Source organism: Convolutriloba macropyga, chromosome 1 (assembly GCF_964194025.1).
Source record: "Convolutriloba macropyga chromosome 1, txConMacr16.3, whole genome shotgun sequence".
NCBI classification, from domain to species: domain Eukaryota; kingdom Metazoa; phylum Xenacoelomorpha; order Acoela; family Convolutidae; genus Convolutriloba; species Convolutriloba macropyga.
The window spans coordinates 39,423,072-39,439,325 of NC_134468.1; the positions used below are offsets into that span (position 1 = coordinate 39,423,072).

Here is a 16,254-nt window from a genome sequence, read left to right on the forward strand (position 1 = left end):
AACTTTTCATATGAACTTGTATATTGTACTTATAACCCACCGACCCTAACCCCTCCTATTAACAAAATTATACCATAATAGGGAGCTATAATTTAGGGTAGCGGGGGTAATGAGAATAACCGAAAAAAAACAACCTGTACGAGTGGTTTCAATGGTACTAAATCCTCCTTCTTTTCCCTGTTGTATGAACTGCTCGATTGCTTTTTCACTTTTTTGCTTCTTCTGTTCAAGCCATCTATGTCCGCCTGCTCCTTCTTGCCTGCCCCCGACCGCCTCATACTTATGTGTTCACGCTTCGTGGTTGCTAAATTTGTCTTGGTTATCTTTCGTTTGTTGATTTGTATTCTGTTAATTTCAAGCTTCAGCTGACATCATTTACTGAATATACCATACCTTGTGTTAATCACGCTGATGCTAGTTATAGCGACCGAAACATAGTTCTCTATATACCTACTATATACTTCTATATACTTACGAAAAAACTTGCATAAAAGACCTTTCGGCTCTTTGTTGTCTTTAGGAGTCTTTCCCATTATACCCCAACCCCCAACGTAGTGGTCAGATAATCTATAGCTCCCCAATCATTTTAATTATATCATAATGGGGGCTATAATTTCATTGGGGGGGGGGGGGGGGCTGTAATGGGAAAGACCCGTCTTACGTGCAGTCTACCGGTGCAGTTAGCTTATGCCGCTAATGGAAGCCAAGGTTAACATTATTGATAAATGTAGCCTTTTGACCAGGCAAGAAAAATGGTAAGCTCGTTACTCAGATGAAAACCCTTTTAATTGGAAAATGATTCCTGATTCCTGCGTTTTCCCAATTATACCCCACTGTAGCCTCCCCCCCCCCCCCCCACACACACACACACACACAAACACACACAAATTAAGGCTTTACTGGTCTTTCCCATTATAGCCCCCCTCGTATAGTGATCGTATAACATATAGCCCCCCCCCCCCCCCACCCCAATCATGGTAAATAATTCCAGGAGGGGCTATGATGGCAAAGACCCGGCTTTACTACGCTGTTATTACATTAAATGGGAGTCTTTAGGTTTAGGTATAGGTTGAAGGCGGGGAAAGGCTAATGGTAAAGAGCTTGAGTGTTTTATGTGAAACCTTCAAATGAGAGAATCTGTCGAAATCAGTGAGTGATGCTTTTTCCAATTTGTTCGTTTATCGGGCTGGCGATAATAATTCGTCACTAGCAATAATAAATAAATTTGTTACTGAAGTACTGAAAATTTAGTTTCGTTCGTGCGATCTTCTCTGCCTGTTCAGGTCGATACTGTTATGGATGTACTCTAAAATCTTGTCATCAAAATCTCTAAGCGCTGAATGATTCATATTTGCATCATTCAATTAAATTTGGTACCGTCGTTAGTCTTGGTCAATTTGGCACGTGTCAAAATGATGAACAAGTCTGAAACGGCGCTTTAAAAATGTACTGCTACAACACTTGTACAAAATTTTGACTTGCTCAAAGTCAGTTTTGAATGAAAATTTGGATCTTTTCCGTTTTTGCACCCCCCCCCCCCCCAGTTTACTGGGTGCATATTCTTTTTTGCTATGTTGCAATCGATTTTATATTAGCAACAAGCTTACTTCAGAGTGAGAGCAATAAAGATCACTCAAAAACGAAGAACGAAGGCGTGAAAGTCATTTGAGAAGTCAAAGAAAGTTCTAGAAGAAAAGAGCCAAAAACGGTTAAGCGAAAAATTTGCATTAAAAAAGACGGATCTTTTCCGTTTGTGCCCCCCTCCCCAGCTTAGTGGGTGCATATTACTTGCACCCCCCAGAAGCACGTGCCATATTTTTTTACATAATGAGTTAACATGTAATGACACGTGCTCTGTAACTGGGGGGAGCATAACGTACGGGGGAGGGGGGCACAAACGGAAAACATTCAAAAATTTTTAAGTGATTTTATAAGGAAGCCGCTGAAACATGATCATAAGAAAAATTAGTTCGTGCCGTCCAAAAAAGCTTAGTGGGTGCATATTCTTAGCGCTTGTGCCATATTTTTGCATATTGATTTATTGGGTCGGTAACTGGGGTGCAGCATGAAGTACTGCGAGAGGCACAAACGTAAAAGATCCGAAAACTTTCCTATTTTACACCTCCCTCCCCCACATTTGGGGCTATAATTTTGAAGGGGTTATATTGGAAAAAACCTTGAAATTCGAATGTTTCAGACACTTAAAGGAGTTTTGGATCAAACGTATATAGGTAAATTTATTAGGCTTTCTAGAATCGTTAGGATATCATGCAGTGAAAGCTGTTTTTATAAGACAAACATTTTAAAAATGTAAACTTGAACATCTCAACGATTGTTTTCTACATTTTTAAGCGATTTAAGTAGAGATTTCAAGAAAGTCTGGGCCAAATTTTTACCATGCCCTTCAGTTTCGTGCTTTTTGTTATTCTCGCTTCTGTGTTCCTTTAATCATCAGCATCAAAATATCCGTTTCCACTCTGCAAATTTCTAATGTCTTTTTTGTTCATTTCACGTTCGACTTTTGTTTAGTTGTGGGTTTTCAGCTTGGCGTGGTTTTTCTTTTTAAAAATTCTTCGCAGGTCTTTTTCCTTCTAAAACAGTGTTGTAAGACTCGGAAGCGAAGTATTATACTGAAATGGAGAGGTCGAATTTGACAATTAGATGGTTGATTGTGCCTCTCCTTTTTGTCATCATATAGGGGTGTTTCAATTAGTTGCGATTTTCTTTCAATTGATTGTTTTTTTTAAATTTGGCTCCTCAATTAAAATTCAATCTTCTCTTATTGGTCATTCCAATTTCTTTTATTGGGCATTCCATTGACTTTTTCTTGACACAATTCGTTTCCATTTTATTCTTTGCATGGATGTTTGAATCGCATGTAAAGCCAACCTTGCTGATGGGGTTTAAGCTGAACATATTATTTTTCATGCAGTAAACTTTACTCAAAAAACAAGACTACATCATCATCAACTGCCTGTTTGTTTGTTTTTGATGAAGACTTCAGTTGCAGATCTGATCCATTTTAACTTTGCAAACAATTTGCGTGGTTTTAAAACGTTTTTTCCGAATTTCCGAGACCGAGCATGCATTTCTTCTCAAAGTTATATTTCTTTTTCAGTTATCTTCTCTGGTTGTTTTTAACCAGTTGACTCAGAGTAGATATTTTTTTACTCTGATTTTGTTTTTAGGAACCCAATGTTTTGTGTCTGAACTCATGTTTATAGTATATGTGATGTTTTACTATAAAATCGGGAGCTTGAGCTGGAATGATGAAAACTTGCTGTGTCTTTTTCCATTTTTCTCGATGATTTTTTTCCGCTTTCCTTTTGAGACTTTCGATTGACTTTCTGCTGTCAGGATTTTTTGTAATTTTTAATGGGCTATCTTAGTCGATTGCCTCTCCCTATACCTCCTGCTCTGAAATTTTTTAATTCGCTGGTTTTTGGTTCTCCTTATTATGCTTACCGTTGTGCTGGCTCTAGCGCATGATAAAATTTACAACTGTAGTGTGTGAAAAATAATTTAAGAGATTGTTTAATACTATTTTTTTTGCGCTGCGATGCGGGCAAAGAGAAGTCAAAATGTGTATATGGGGTCCATTGAGAATTCGCAATCGAACTGGCCGAGATTGCCTCTAAACGCAGCTCTCTCTGGCTGCTACAAAAAGAACAACAGCATACGCATGTTGCTGGTTGATAAATATTCTCTGATCGCTTAAATTTAATCATGCTCACCAGAAAAAAGCGCGGGTTTACCATGTTGTTTCTTGGGGCCATCCTAGTTTTAAACAACTAGTGAACCGCCGATAATTTGTTTTGAAATCCCTTGTGATCGAGAGATGGTTGCAACCTTTGGAAATCAGCTATTGTGATATTTCATCATACCATTTTGTATCATTTCAAGCCTTGAAAAGGAAATTGATACTTGCTATGAGGGCTAACAAGATTGGCTGGATCTGGCCTTTTGTATTCTAAGTCGCACTGCAGGTGATCTTGCGTTCAACGAGAAGGTGACCTTGTTGATGTGTCCTCTGCTCAACCCTAGTGACCTGAGTGACTGCAGTGAGTTCCTGGAGGTCAGACGAGTTCAGTGTTGGTGGAGACTCATCTGCATTTATATGGATGATATCGGACACCTCTTCAGAAAGGTTTTATTGAACTGTTTTTTTTAGAGTCCTAGCTAGGTGAGCAGAAAAACAAAAAGTTTTTGGTATTTCATTTTTCTTGAATTTTTCAAGTGCTGTCAAAAAGTTTCTCGCTGTATCTTGATATAATATACTTATTACCGAAAATCGATTTAATTGGTTACTGAAGTTTCGATGGCAGTCAGGAGCTGACTTTTTGCAATCATAAGAATGGAATTTTATGCATTGAAAATCAACTTTTCTTCCCTCTGCAGTTTTGTTTTCGATATACTGCAATAGCGATTGATTTGTTGATTTTCGATGCGTAGATTCATGTATATGTTTATATGAGTTCACTGGCCGCTCCTTAGAGTTGACTGGCGACTTTTTTAGGGACGAGGTGGGCTTTCTTTTAATTTACTTTTTTTCTTCAGTTGGTGGCTCCGTTCTTGAAGTACACAATTGCTCGAAGTTGTGCTGCTTCGGACTCTGTCCACTCTGAGCAGGAGGAAGACAAAGGTAATGTACTTCATTATATTTTTTAAGGATGGGTGACTTTCGTTATTTTTGATTTTTAAGTTAATTGCTCAAAAACGAAAGCTGTGATAGGGGTTTAAGGTCTTTCCCATTATTGAGTTAGTGAGCATATATACCATAAGGGGGGTTCTATTATTTCGTGGGGCTGCTATTGAAAACGCCCGTAGCTTTTAAAGGGTCTAGGAAATAGACCCCACGAAATAAACCCCCATTTTAAAATTGAATTTCGGTCGTGATAATTTGACGCTTTTGATAGTTTCATATTAAGTCCCACGGGCCGCTGAGGCATGGCCAAACGCGCTAAATGCGCAGCTCTTTAAGAGTAAAGTGGGTTTTTTTCAATCTAAAATGAAGTGGGTTTTTTCCACAACCGCTTTTAAACAGTCTACCAACTGCTACTGATCTTTCTTATCTCTGCCTCCATGTGCAAATTTTTTTTGCAACTGGCAGTATAAGCTTATATCAATAAGTTTAGTAATTTGAATACGGCACTCAGTCTGTTCTCACGATTTAATGAGCACAAATGTTGCTCATGGAAAGAGGAAAGAGTAACTATGACGATGCTAAATTTTGATTGGTTGAAAAAGACTTTTATAAATTCATACAGCACGCATTTTATTATCTTGAAATTCAGACAGACGATTGTGCTCAGTACAGTTCAGTTGCTTTCCATATTACTTGAATTGAAAAACTTGTAGCAGAAAAAGAGCGTTTTTACCGAACCCGCGCTTCGAATAGCACTTAGCAAAAACTTGCAATAAAAAGCCTTTATTAGAAAGGATATTGCAACAATAACTCTGTCTTCATACAATATAGTACTTGGCACTAGCACCTACATAGCTGCTTCTAAAAAGATAAAAAAGGAAGAAGCAAACAATAAGAAGAGAGTTATCATATGGCGACAGAGATGTTGAACGCTTACTTCTGTTAAAAAGAAAGAAAAATTTGCAACTCATGGAAATAGCCATTAACGGAACAACTTACAATCTTCGAATCATTAGAAAAACAAACACTGGAATCAGCCTTTATTTTATCGCACAAGAAGACAATCAAACCGACATCAAACGGATCCGTAATACAAAAAACTCAGAACTTTACAATTTCTTTCAAAACTACCGAATTCGAGAAATTAACCAAACCACAAGCACAAACCAACTTTACCCATTCAAAATTATTTGAGCATCAACCTCTTTGTTTTGCTAGCAAAGAAAAAAATACAACGCAAGCCACAACAGTCCTTCTATGACACTATTGGAAGGCTATCATCCTAGAAACCCGTTCGTATTCTTCAACGAAAAAACAATCGACAGAAAAGTAAAAAACTTGCAGCGAAGAACAAAAAAGACCAACCAAATAGCCTAAACTGCAAACTCTGTGACACAGCTAAATTGGAGAAGCGCACAAATTGCTCTTTCCACAGAAACACTTAGACAACAAACTGACTAAAAGAAAATGGCAGATCCAAGTCCGCCTCACGTACATCTGAAATGGTTCTCAGGATTACCAAACGAAAACTGGCCTGAATTTGAAGGACTACTGAGAGCAAGCATTGCTGTATCTAGAATTCCTGAAGCGAACCACCAACGTGCAAGATATCTTCACCTACACTTAGCCGGTAATGCACTCAACTATTACCTTCGACTCGCCGAAAACACAAGAAACGATCTAGACGATTCTCTTGAACAACTACGCAACCGATATGCAGGAGCAGACCAAAGAAGAAACTTTGAGCTCGATCTGCAATCGAGAAAGTTTGATCCAGTGAAAGAACAACCAGATGACTTCCTCACAGATCTGCAACGCCTCGCCAACCTCGCAATTGTGGACGATCCTGCAGCTCACATAGACCGCACTGACGAAAGAACAAGACGAATAAGAGAACAATTCATTCAAGGCATGCCCTTCAAGTACAAGAAAGTGTTGCTGAAAGAGAATGACAACATCACTGTAAACGAACTATGCGCTATCATCAAACGACGAGTCAGAATTGATCAGATAAACCCCGAACCACAATACACCACGGCATTCAATACACTAAACGCATCGGGAAACCCTGCTGTGGCCCAAGCCATAGAAAGCATAATGGCGGCAGGCATAGCATCAATGCAAGTAGCACAGCCACCGCATCAACGCGTGTAGAGTACTCAGTACCCTAGCTACAGAAGAGGAAATAACTACAGAGGCTACAACTACAACAGACAAACATACCAGTACAATGGAAACCAAAATGGCCGAGGATACAGTAACAACTACAACAGCAGAGGACGTAACCGTGGAAGCTTTCAGAGAGGTCGAGGAAATTATTCGAGAGGAACAAACTTCCAACAAAACGACCGAAGTAATGGACGTACCGTAAGATCTCCTACACCAATGAGGACATTTTGCAGAACATGTGCTAGCAATGAGCACACTGCCCGAGATTGTCCAGAACTTCAACCAGCATACCGCGATGGAAATATGCCATTCAATCAGCAATCAAAAAACTAAATAACTTGCATGTTTTTCTACAACATATACCAGATAGCATGACAAACTATAGCGAAAATGTATTTATAATACCTCTACAGTTCGAAACATTAATAATGAAAGCAGTAGCAGACACTGGCGCATTCAGTAGCGCCATGTCAAAGAAACATTTTGATAAAATAAGCAGAAACCTCTACCAAAAACCAGAAAAAACAAATCCTCCTGAAATAAACGTTTCCACAGCTTTCCTACACCAATCACCTATTTTATTTACAGTCCAACTGACATTCAAAATTGGCCACTTACAATTTGAGGAACAGTTCATGGTGTTTGAAACACTTTCCGCTATCCTTCTTGGCTTTCCCTTCTTTGATAAATGAGATTATTATTGATGCCCACAACAGACTGCTCCAAACACCAGAATTTACTTTTCAGCTAAATCTAATGCACAGAAAAGGTAACAACAAACAAAAACGTCTCAACAGCCGAAAAAAAATCATGCTCAAAACCAAAACAACCTATACGCTCTCACCTGGGGAACAAAAATCCCTGGAACTAATCCCATCGGAGGAAACTGATGCACAAGAACAAATTGGACTCGTAGAGCCTACTGTCAAATTTGAAAAAATGGGCCTTGGTCTAACAAGCACGCTTGACAAACTTACAAAAAACAAAACAACCACCCTACTTGCAATCAATACAACAGAAGTTCCACTTCACATTAGACAAGACTCTCCAGTAGCAACATTCGAAATCATCACACCAGAGCAAGCACGCTACCTGATACCACTTGAACCAAAACTTTTCCCATCAAGCGACTCAAAGAAAACAATAAAGCAAATAGAAAAATCTATAGAGAGAACAGCAAAAGGCGAAATAAATCATATAACAATAAAACACGAAAACGGATTCTGGTTTCCGACCCCAGAAACCAATCCCGACACATCCAAGATGAGTGAAGTTGAAAAACGCATATATGACGAACTTGTTAAATTTAAAAATCTTGAAGCAATTCAACCACTCTCGAGAAACGAAGACAGGAAAACTTTTCTTAACGCATTCAAATGGAGCGACAGCGTACTCTCTGACAAAGATAAAGAAAGAACAGAACAGCTTCTAGTCGAATTCAATGACATATTCACAAGGCACCGCCTTGACATTGGCTACACTCACAAATTCTCAGTCAAATTGACACCAGACACAAACAGACCTGTATACTCAAAAACTCAAAGAATTTCAATCCATCTCAAAGACGATTTGCTGGTTGAACTAGCCCTTTTCCAGTACTACGGAGTCATAACAACGCTCCCCTTCAGCCGCTACTCATCTCCAATATTTGCAAAACGGAAGCCAAACGGGAAGCTCAGAATATTAGTAGATCTAAGAAAAATAAACCATCTCATTAGAAACGACTACAACAATAACAACTTCCCGATAGCTACACTAGCAGATGCAGGCACCCACTTAGCCGGCAAGAAACTCTTTTGCAAGATGGATGGCAGCCACGGCTACTTCTCTGTACCAATGGCAGATGAACAATCAGTACAGTTACTGGCCTTCAACTTCGCATCGAGAACATATGCTTTTCAAAGACTAGCCCAAGGACTAAGCAGAAGTGTCAGCGCCTTTAGCTCATTCATGCGTCAAAACCTGAACCCCGTGATAACAGCGGATAAATGCTTTCAGTACGTCGACGACATTGGCATCGGAGCACATGACACAAATGACATGTTGCAAAAACTTCGAGCAGTCTTTACATGCATCCGAGAATCAGGAATGAAACTCGCAACAGACAAATGCGCATTTGGACTCAGAGAAATACAATTCCTTGGTAATACGATAACCTCTGAGGGTCTCACACCAATTACACAGAAGATTACAACTTTTCTGAAAACATTCAGAATGCCGCGAAACCCAAAACAAGTCAAACGAATGATCGGATTTTTTCCATTTTACAAAGCCTTTATCCCTGAATTTGCTGAAAAACTTTTACCGTTCTATCGTTTACTTAAGAAAGACACCAATTTCGTGATAGAAGAAGAACACCAAGTTATGCTGCAAAAGCTCACAAATGATCTAAGAACAGCCTGTGACCTTTCACTCAGATTACCCAAAGTTGACCAGCAATATGTAATAATGGCCGATGCATCCTTTTACGCAGCCGGATACGTACTAATGATAGAAGACTACACAACAAATGATGATAATCAGGAACTGAAAATTTATGCACCCGTCAGTTTTGGATCTAGAATTTTCCACCCAAACCAACTCAAACTTTCGGTATATGCGAAAGAATTCCTCGCAGTTCACTTTGCCCTAGACACCTTTGCAAATATTATATGGGGATGTAAAAAACCAATTCTCATTTTGACAGACAACAGATCAGTAACCCGGTTCTTTCAAACAAAAATCATACCGCCAACACTTTGGAATGCTCTCGATCATGTGCTCAGCTTCGACATCATACTGGGACACATACCCGGAAAAGCCAATTTAGCAGCGGACTATCTGTCGAGAATACACATAAACCCGAAAGAAAAGCTCGAGCTACGCATCAACTCACGCATACCGATGCACGAAATCGAAATCAACACAGCAGCAGATACACCTGACAATTCAATCAGTTATCTGAACAGCTCAGAAAATGACGATACCCCCAAAATTATGAAAACATACTTACTTGAGAGAAAACAAACCAGCGGAGAAGATCCTATGAGTGTTCGAGCTGACGTTCAACTGCAAATTCTTGCACCTGCAACGCAACAAATAAACGCCATGCATGAACAAAACCCATTGGATGAATTCGTCACTCACGGGCACGGACCTTTAGACCTGCGTGCCGAACAACAACAAGACAAAGATATCAAACGGGTACTGCTCTGGTTTGAGAGAGGTTCACCGACTACAGGACAATATCTATCCAGTGACCTAAAAAAGTATCTCAAGCAATTCCCAAGACTATCGATAACAGAAGGCGTCCTTCATCGCAAGTTCTATAACCACACTGGAAACCAATTTATTAAACAATATTGCGTCCCGTCGCACTTACAGAAGGAAGTACTCTACAGAATTCATAACAGTGTTTGGAGTGGGCACAAAGGAGTCTCACTGACAATAGCAGAATTCAGAAAACGATTTTACTTCCCGAACTTCACTGAACGCCTAACAGAATATATCAGAAACTGTCTCACATGCTTGCAAACAAAACCAGCACCAACATCTGCATTGAAACCTCCATTACAACCACTTTCGTCTCTACAAAACTTTCCAGCAGACCTTTTACTAATAGATCTGGTGGGAAAGATGCACCCTTCTCCCTACACGTACATTCTCTCAGGTATTGACGTGTTCTCGAAGTACCTTTTCGCCACACCTCTTATGAAAGGCGACGCAGACATCGTAGCACGAGCCCTTGTCTCAATTTTTCTGAGACACTCCTACATTCCCTCAAGAATCATATGTGACCTTGGTACTGCGTTTACATCCGAACTAATGAGCGAACTAGCAAACCTATTGGAGGTAGAGCTCAAACATTGCACACTGAAACATGCGCAAACCATTGGCTTACTTGAAAGAAACCACGCACCGCTCAAACAAATCTTGAGAATTAATGAAAACCAAACTTCCTCGGACTGGCATAGATACGTTGACATTGCCGTATTCATACACAACACAACATTTGCACCAGCTCTTGGGTGCACTCCATCTGACGTCTTTCACGGCAGAACACCGATAAATCCTTTGGACCTCAGATTTCAGAATACAAAATTATGGGAGTCTCACCCAAAATACGACTGCATTAAAGAGCTACAAGACAAAACTACGGAGCTTTTCTCCAGCGTAAAAGACAACCTTATCTCGTCTTTTCTGAAATATAAAAAGTACTATGACAGAAAAGCCAACGCCACACCACTAAAACCCAAATCATACTGCCTGATCCTTGACCCAAAAAGCACAACACAGGTAGCAGTGATGAATAAACAGCAAAGCAGGTGGATACCATTATACAGAGTAGAAAAACGAATGCAAACTACATTGTACGCAAAACCAACACAAATTACACGCAATGTATCCATCGAATGAGACTTCGACCTGTGAAACCTCAATATCAAGTAGAAGACCTCGAACATGTATACCCCGAAAACTTTGAAGCAGATCCCACCATACCAGAACAAGAGAGAGAACCACAGCTGTTCGACAACCAAGTCAGGCACCACATTAACGAAGACAACATGCAGCTACCCATAACAACACCAGATGCCCAGTCAGTTTCTTTCAACTCAAACATCCAAACAGCTAATTTTTCTTCTGAAGACCCGCCAATACAATTTCGTGATATGACACACGAACCGACGTTTGACCAAGATGCATTCTTCGTGGAAGGCTCAGTTCCAAGCGCAAACACGCAAGAAACACCAGAATCAATTGATACAGGAGACTACGTCTTCTCAAACAACTCAAACTTCTTACCGTCCGACAGTCGTTTTGGCTCAAATCGACGATACAACCTTCGCAGAAATGATAATCTGGCATTGGCCCGAGAAAACTCGCTATATAACCTCTTGCAACCATCAGAAAAAGCAAAGGAAGAACAGGTAAAAGTCATAACTTACTTCCCACTTGACCACATCCCAGACCCAAACCTGACAATTGATACAACAGAAACTGATCACGATGAGAGCATTGCAGACTCACAAGCGACAAGCGCACAGTCGCGAAACCAGAGTCTCAATGACTTCACGTTCGATTCATCTGAAAATCTTGGCGATCTATTTGGTGACGTTAATAGCCCCGTCTACACGCCCCCAATATTAGACACTACAGGCGAAACCTTATACCGGACCAACTCGATCAACGATATTTACAACAATACAACCTCAAGCGATGATGTCCAACAACCGATATCCGACGAGAACAATGAGCACTCCCTTATAGGAGGCAACATTTCACAAATTGAAAATAACGAGAGCAATAGTGCTATTTCTCAACACGATAACCCAAGCACATCTTCACCACTTCCTCAAAGAGTATCCAACAGAGAACTAGCGGACCTTGGCCCAACGCTTCAAAACAGACGAAGAATTGTTCCGCTAACACTTCACCGTCGGGAGATCAACGGAAACCTTCACCAAACTTTTGGCTTCGAAGATGACAGCCAATAGGAATTGAGCACCAATTCTCTATTATACATACACATTAGATACGTCACCAACCAATGAAAACACTCCAAAAAAAATCCTAATTTAAAAGGAAAAAAGATACAGCTCAAATCATTTTCCACAACTCTGTACCTGAAAATCAGTCGCACAAAGACTCTAATTGAATTTCACAAACAAGCCTATTTAGCCAAAATGCTCAATACCGTATTATTTTTACTACAGCTTTTACCCCTGATAAAAACGAACCAACCATCGGTGGCAACAAAAGATGGAGTATTATTCAACCTTCATCAGAAAATTCTATTGACAGAAAAATTTGTCAAAACTGAAATCCTGGTCCCCTACCCAATATATAACAAAACAGTGGAAGACAAACTGATCAACCTGACAAAAGAGATAGACAAAATGTGGACTTCAGAAAATTATGGATGCGCATTGAACTTCACAAATATGACTGACTCGACAGCAGGCCTCCACTGGATAGCGCAACAAACAATGATAGAAAACCAACAGGCCCAACACGACATTGTAAACCTCAAATTGGAAATGAACACACTACTAAGAGCAAACAGTCAAACTTCTACAACACTGCAAAGACAACCCCGCGGTGCGGCTGCCGCAGCAGCAGCAGCCGCAGTGCTTGGAATTGGAATAGGAACAGGCGACAAATTACTATGCTTCATCAAATCAGTGTTTGGAGGATGCGACAAAAGAGTGGCTAGAAACCAGAAAAACATCAGACAAGCAATGGCTTATCTTCAATACCTAACCGATCATGTTGAACAAATAACAATCCAAAACAATGAAAAATTCTATTTTGTATCAGGTGAACTGAAAGCCATCAAAGAAGCCCAGAACGAAATTATAGAGACACAAAACAGGAACTGGGAACTTGCTGAAGGACAATTCAAGGCGTTACGACAAAACGTGCACCACATGAGAAACTGCATCCAATACTTATACGTAAGAGAACAAATCAATCAACATAGTCTTGTACTTAGCAATATTTTTCAAGCAATACTTGCTAACATCAAAACATACCGATCGGCCCTTTATACATTTCGAATCAACATACTGAATGCCTTGACGCCTCTCATGATTCAGCTATTACCAATGTCATTAGTCCCAAGGGAGCAGTTGCATGAAATTCTTACGATTGTTCATTTGCAACAAAATGGACAACAGGATCGATTATCTCTAGCCGTACCAATCCAAGAGATTCTCTCATACTATGAAACGAAATTAGTCACACAAGTCGAGGCAATTGATGCAGGTCTTATACTTACACTTGCAATTCCAATGGCTTCAAAAAGTACAGTTATGAACGTATTGCATGCCATTCCGATCCCAATGCCGGACGGGGATACGGGTAAAGCTTTAGTTTGGCGACTTGAAGCCAAATACATGGCCGTCTCAGACGACGGAGAAGAACTAGCGTTTATCGATGAAGACGAGCTCGCAAATTGTATCGGATCCCAAAAATACGCAATATGCACCAAAGCCATTCCAACAGAACAGACTTATCAGTCCTGTATGGCTACTTTACTTTACCACGATGACGAGCTACTTGCATTGCAACGCTGTCAACTGGATGTAGTAGAATTGCCGTTGACTGAAAAAGCACGCAATCTCGGCTTCGGTCGTTGGTTAATAACATCGTCCAAAGACGATTATACACTCATCGAAAGCGCTGGTAATGGCAGCAATCCATTGGCAAGAATTGAGCATCCTGGGTGCAGAGTGTGTATCATCACACTGGGATGTGGAAAACAGCTTAGAGGACCAAATGTTCATCTTCGCTCAGACCTCACTGCTTGTGACACAGTACCGGCAATACGGTTAGATTTTCAATTGCCAGATCCAATAAGTACACTCTTTAAACTACTGCCCCCATTGGATGAACTACCAAACTTCTCATCAAGATCTGAGGCACAAATTCAAATTCTTCAGCAAATTCAACCAGAGTTCAAACAAATGGAAACACGGCGAACAAACAGCAAATCAATAGAACAAATGGCCGAACCAATTTTAGAAAGAATAAGAGCATTCAAGCCCGAACTCGAACACCGATTCGAACAGTACATACCATGGAAAATGTCTCTTCTTTTCGGATTTTTATCCTTCTTGATTAGCGTATTACTACATCTAACTTATTCGCATCTTTTACACAAATGGGCAAAACTTCACCGACGTTTCCCTTTCCGAATAACACACGAAGGACGGCGAATAAAAACAAAACCAGTACAAGTTGTCGCATTAAATGACTATGAATACCTACAAGAACATCCCCTGCACAAATGCCAATTAGTACTACCACTCGAAATTAAAACTGAGTTCGAAAACCAAAACGAAGAAAACATAAATAAACCTCGCACTCCTTACACATTCCTAAGAGACTACATCAGGAGACTAAAACGTAACGAAGAACCAACTATCAAAATTGATCATGTCAACAGGCCTGCCGCACCGAGTCAGCCCATCTATACACATATACCAGAACACCCACCGATATCCCATTACGGAGCTTACCCTCTCAGAACGATCAATACAGGGAACGTTTAAAAAAAAAAAACCTGACTGGGACTCGAACCCTCAACTTCAGCATGAGAGTGCAGCGCGCTACCAACTGCGCTAAGTGGGACGGCCGCGTGGTCCGTAAAAACAGCTTATAAATCAAAAAAGGAAAAAAAAGCTAAATTTTTTTTACCCTTCCCCTTTTCTCTACCCCCTTACCCTTACCCTAGCTTACCCTTACACCCCTTTGCCCTTTCCCAGATTTTCCCACATTATGGAAGCACCGGGAACCCGCCGGGATTCGAACCCGGAACCCTAGCTCAACGGCCAGAGATACTAACCACTGAACTAAGTCACTTGTTAAAAGTTATCAATTACATTCACTTCTACTCTGCCGCAAATTAGAAATTTTGTGTTAGCACTGAGCAAGGAAAACAAAATTTAAAAATAAATTTTTTTTAAAAAAAAAAAATAATTATTAATGAACAACATTTATAATAGCCCTAAATAAACCAGAGGGACCTATCCTCCATCGGCAAAGTACCCACCATTATATTTGCGAAAACTTAATTCAAAATTTTGATATTACTCGAGTATTTAACCAAAATTTTCATTACTTGCAATTATTCTTTGAGAAAAATCAACAAAGAAAAATTACAGAGCAATTCCCCTTAAACCTCCATTGTTAAAGGCGGGGATTTGCTCCCTACCTTTTTATCCACCGACGAATTTATTTTTATAAAGAATTTATACTGACGCACTAAACAACGGAGTAATAAGATGCAACTCCCGAAGGAAACTTATCAGTTATCTGTCAAACCGAGAAAAAGAAGGAAATCCATTAACCCGGAAGGCGAACTGTCCATCAATCACAATGACAGCCTATAATGGAACACTAATCAACCCAACCAGGGATAATTCCCCACAATCCCAATTAATCGAAATGTCAAATTTCCCCCACTTCCCCCGCAACACTATCAATCATTCAAACTACTTTCTGCCTGCTAACTACCAGCAACACTCTTTATTGCTAACTGTTCATTCTCTCAACCTATAACAATTTCTTCGCGGATAGAAACTTGGAAATTATTTCAAACAACTTAAACAATTTTCCTACAACTAAAATTTTACCTTTTGCATTATTTCAAACATTTTATAATGAATCCAGTATATCACTTCAGAATTAAAGTTGAGCCGCGCATCAACACTACATTCAACGGCCAGCCAGCTTATATTACTGAATACAGCATTGCCTTTTTTACAGATCGTGAAGCACTAATCAGTATTAACATGCAACAAGACAATATTGTCAACAATATTTACTCAATTTCTTTTATCCCCCTTACAGTGAATGAGACATCAGCCGTATGGCAAACAATTCTACAATGTATACAATCGGGAAATAATTATATTAATGTGAATTTCTACCTTAACTCAGAAGGAGAACCAGTTGCA

The 16,254-nt window shown here is 39.8% G+C and overlaps 2 protein-coding genes across 5 annotated transcripts in view; one reads left to right on the forward strand and one right to left on the reverse strand.

Annotated features, from left to right (window-relative positions):
* LOC142348788 (serine/threonine-protein phosphatase 2A 56 kDa regulatory subunit epsilon isoform-like) overlaps nt 1–1,420 on the reverse strand; it is a 31,481-nt gene extending 30,061 nt beyond the window's left edge. Inside the window, exons 1-2 of one of the 4 annotated variants that reach the window (XM_075400305.1) lie at nt 1,168–1,420; nt 135–345 (exon numbers count right to left, since the gene is read on the reverse strand). In XM_075400305.1, the coding sequence (XP_075256420.1) occupies nt 135–278 (144 nt within the window). In that variant the 5' untranslated portion in view covers nt 279–345; nt 1,168–1,420. Of the gene's footprint in view, nt 1–134; nt 366–1,160 lie in introns of all 4 variants that reach the window. The other 3 variants (XM_075400290.1, XM_075400298.1, XM_075400315.1) reach the window with 3 other exon arrangements.
* LOC142340350 (uncharacterized) overlaps nt 1–16,254 on the forward strand; it is a 139,896-nt gene that overhangs the window by 29,869 nt on the left and 93,773 nt on the right. Inside the window, exons 2-3 of the mRNA XM_075390953.1 lie at nt 3,987–4,147; nt 4,558–4,642. Of these exons, the coding sequence (XP_075247068.1) occupies nt 4,022–4,147; nt 4,558–4,642 (211 nt within the window). The 5' untranslated portion in view covers nt 3,987–4,021. The remainder of the gene's footprint in view (nt 1–3,986; nt 4,148–4,557; nt 4,643–16,254) is intronic.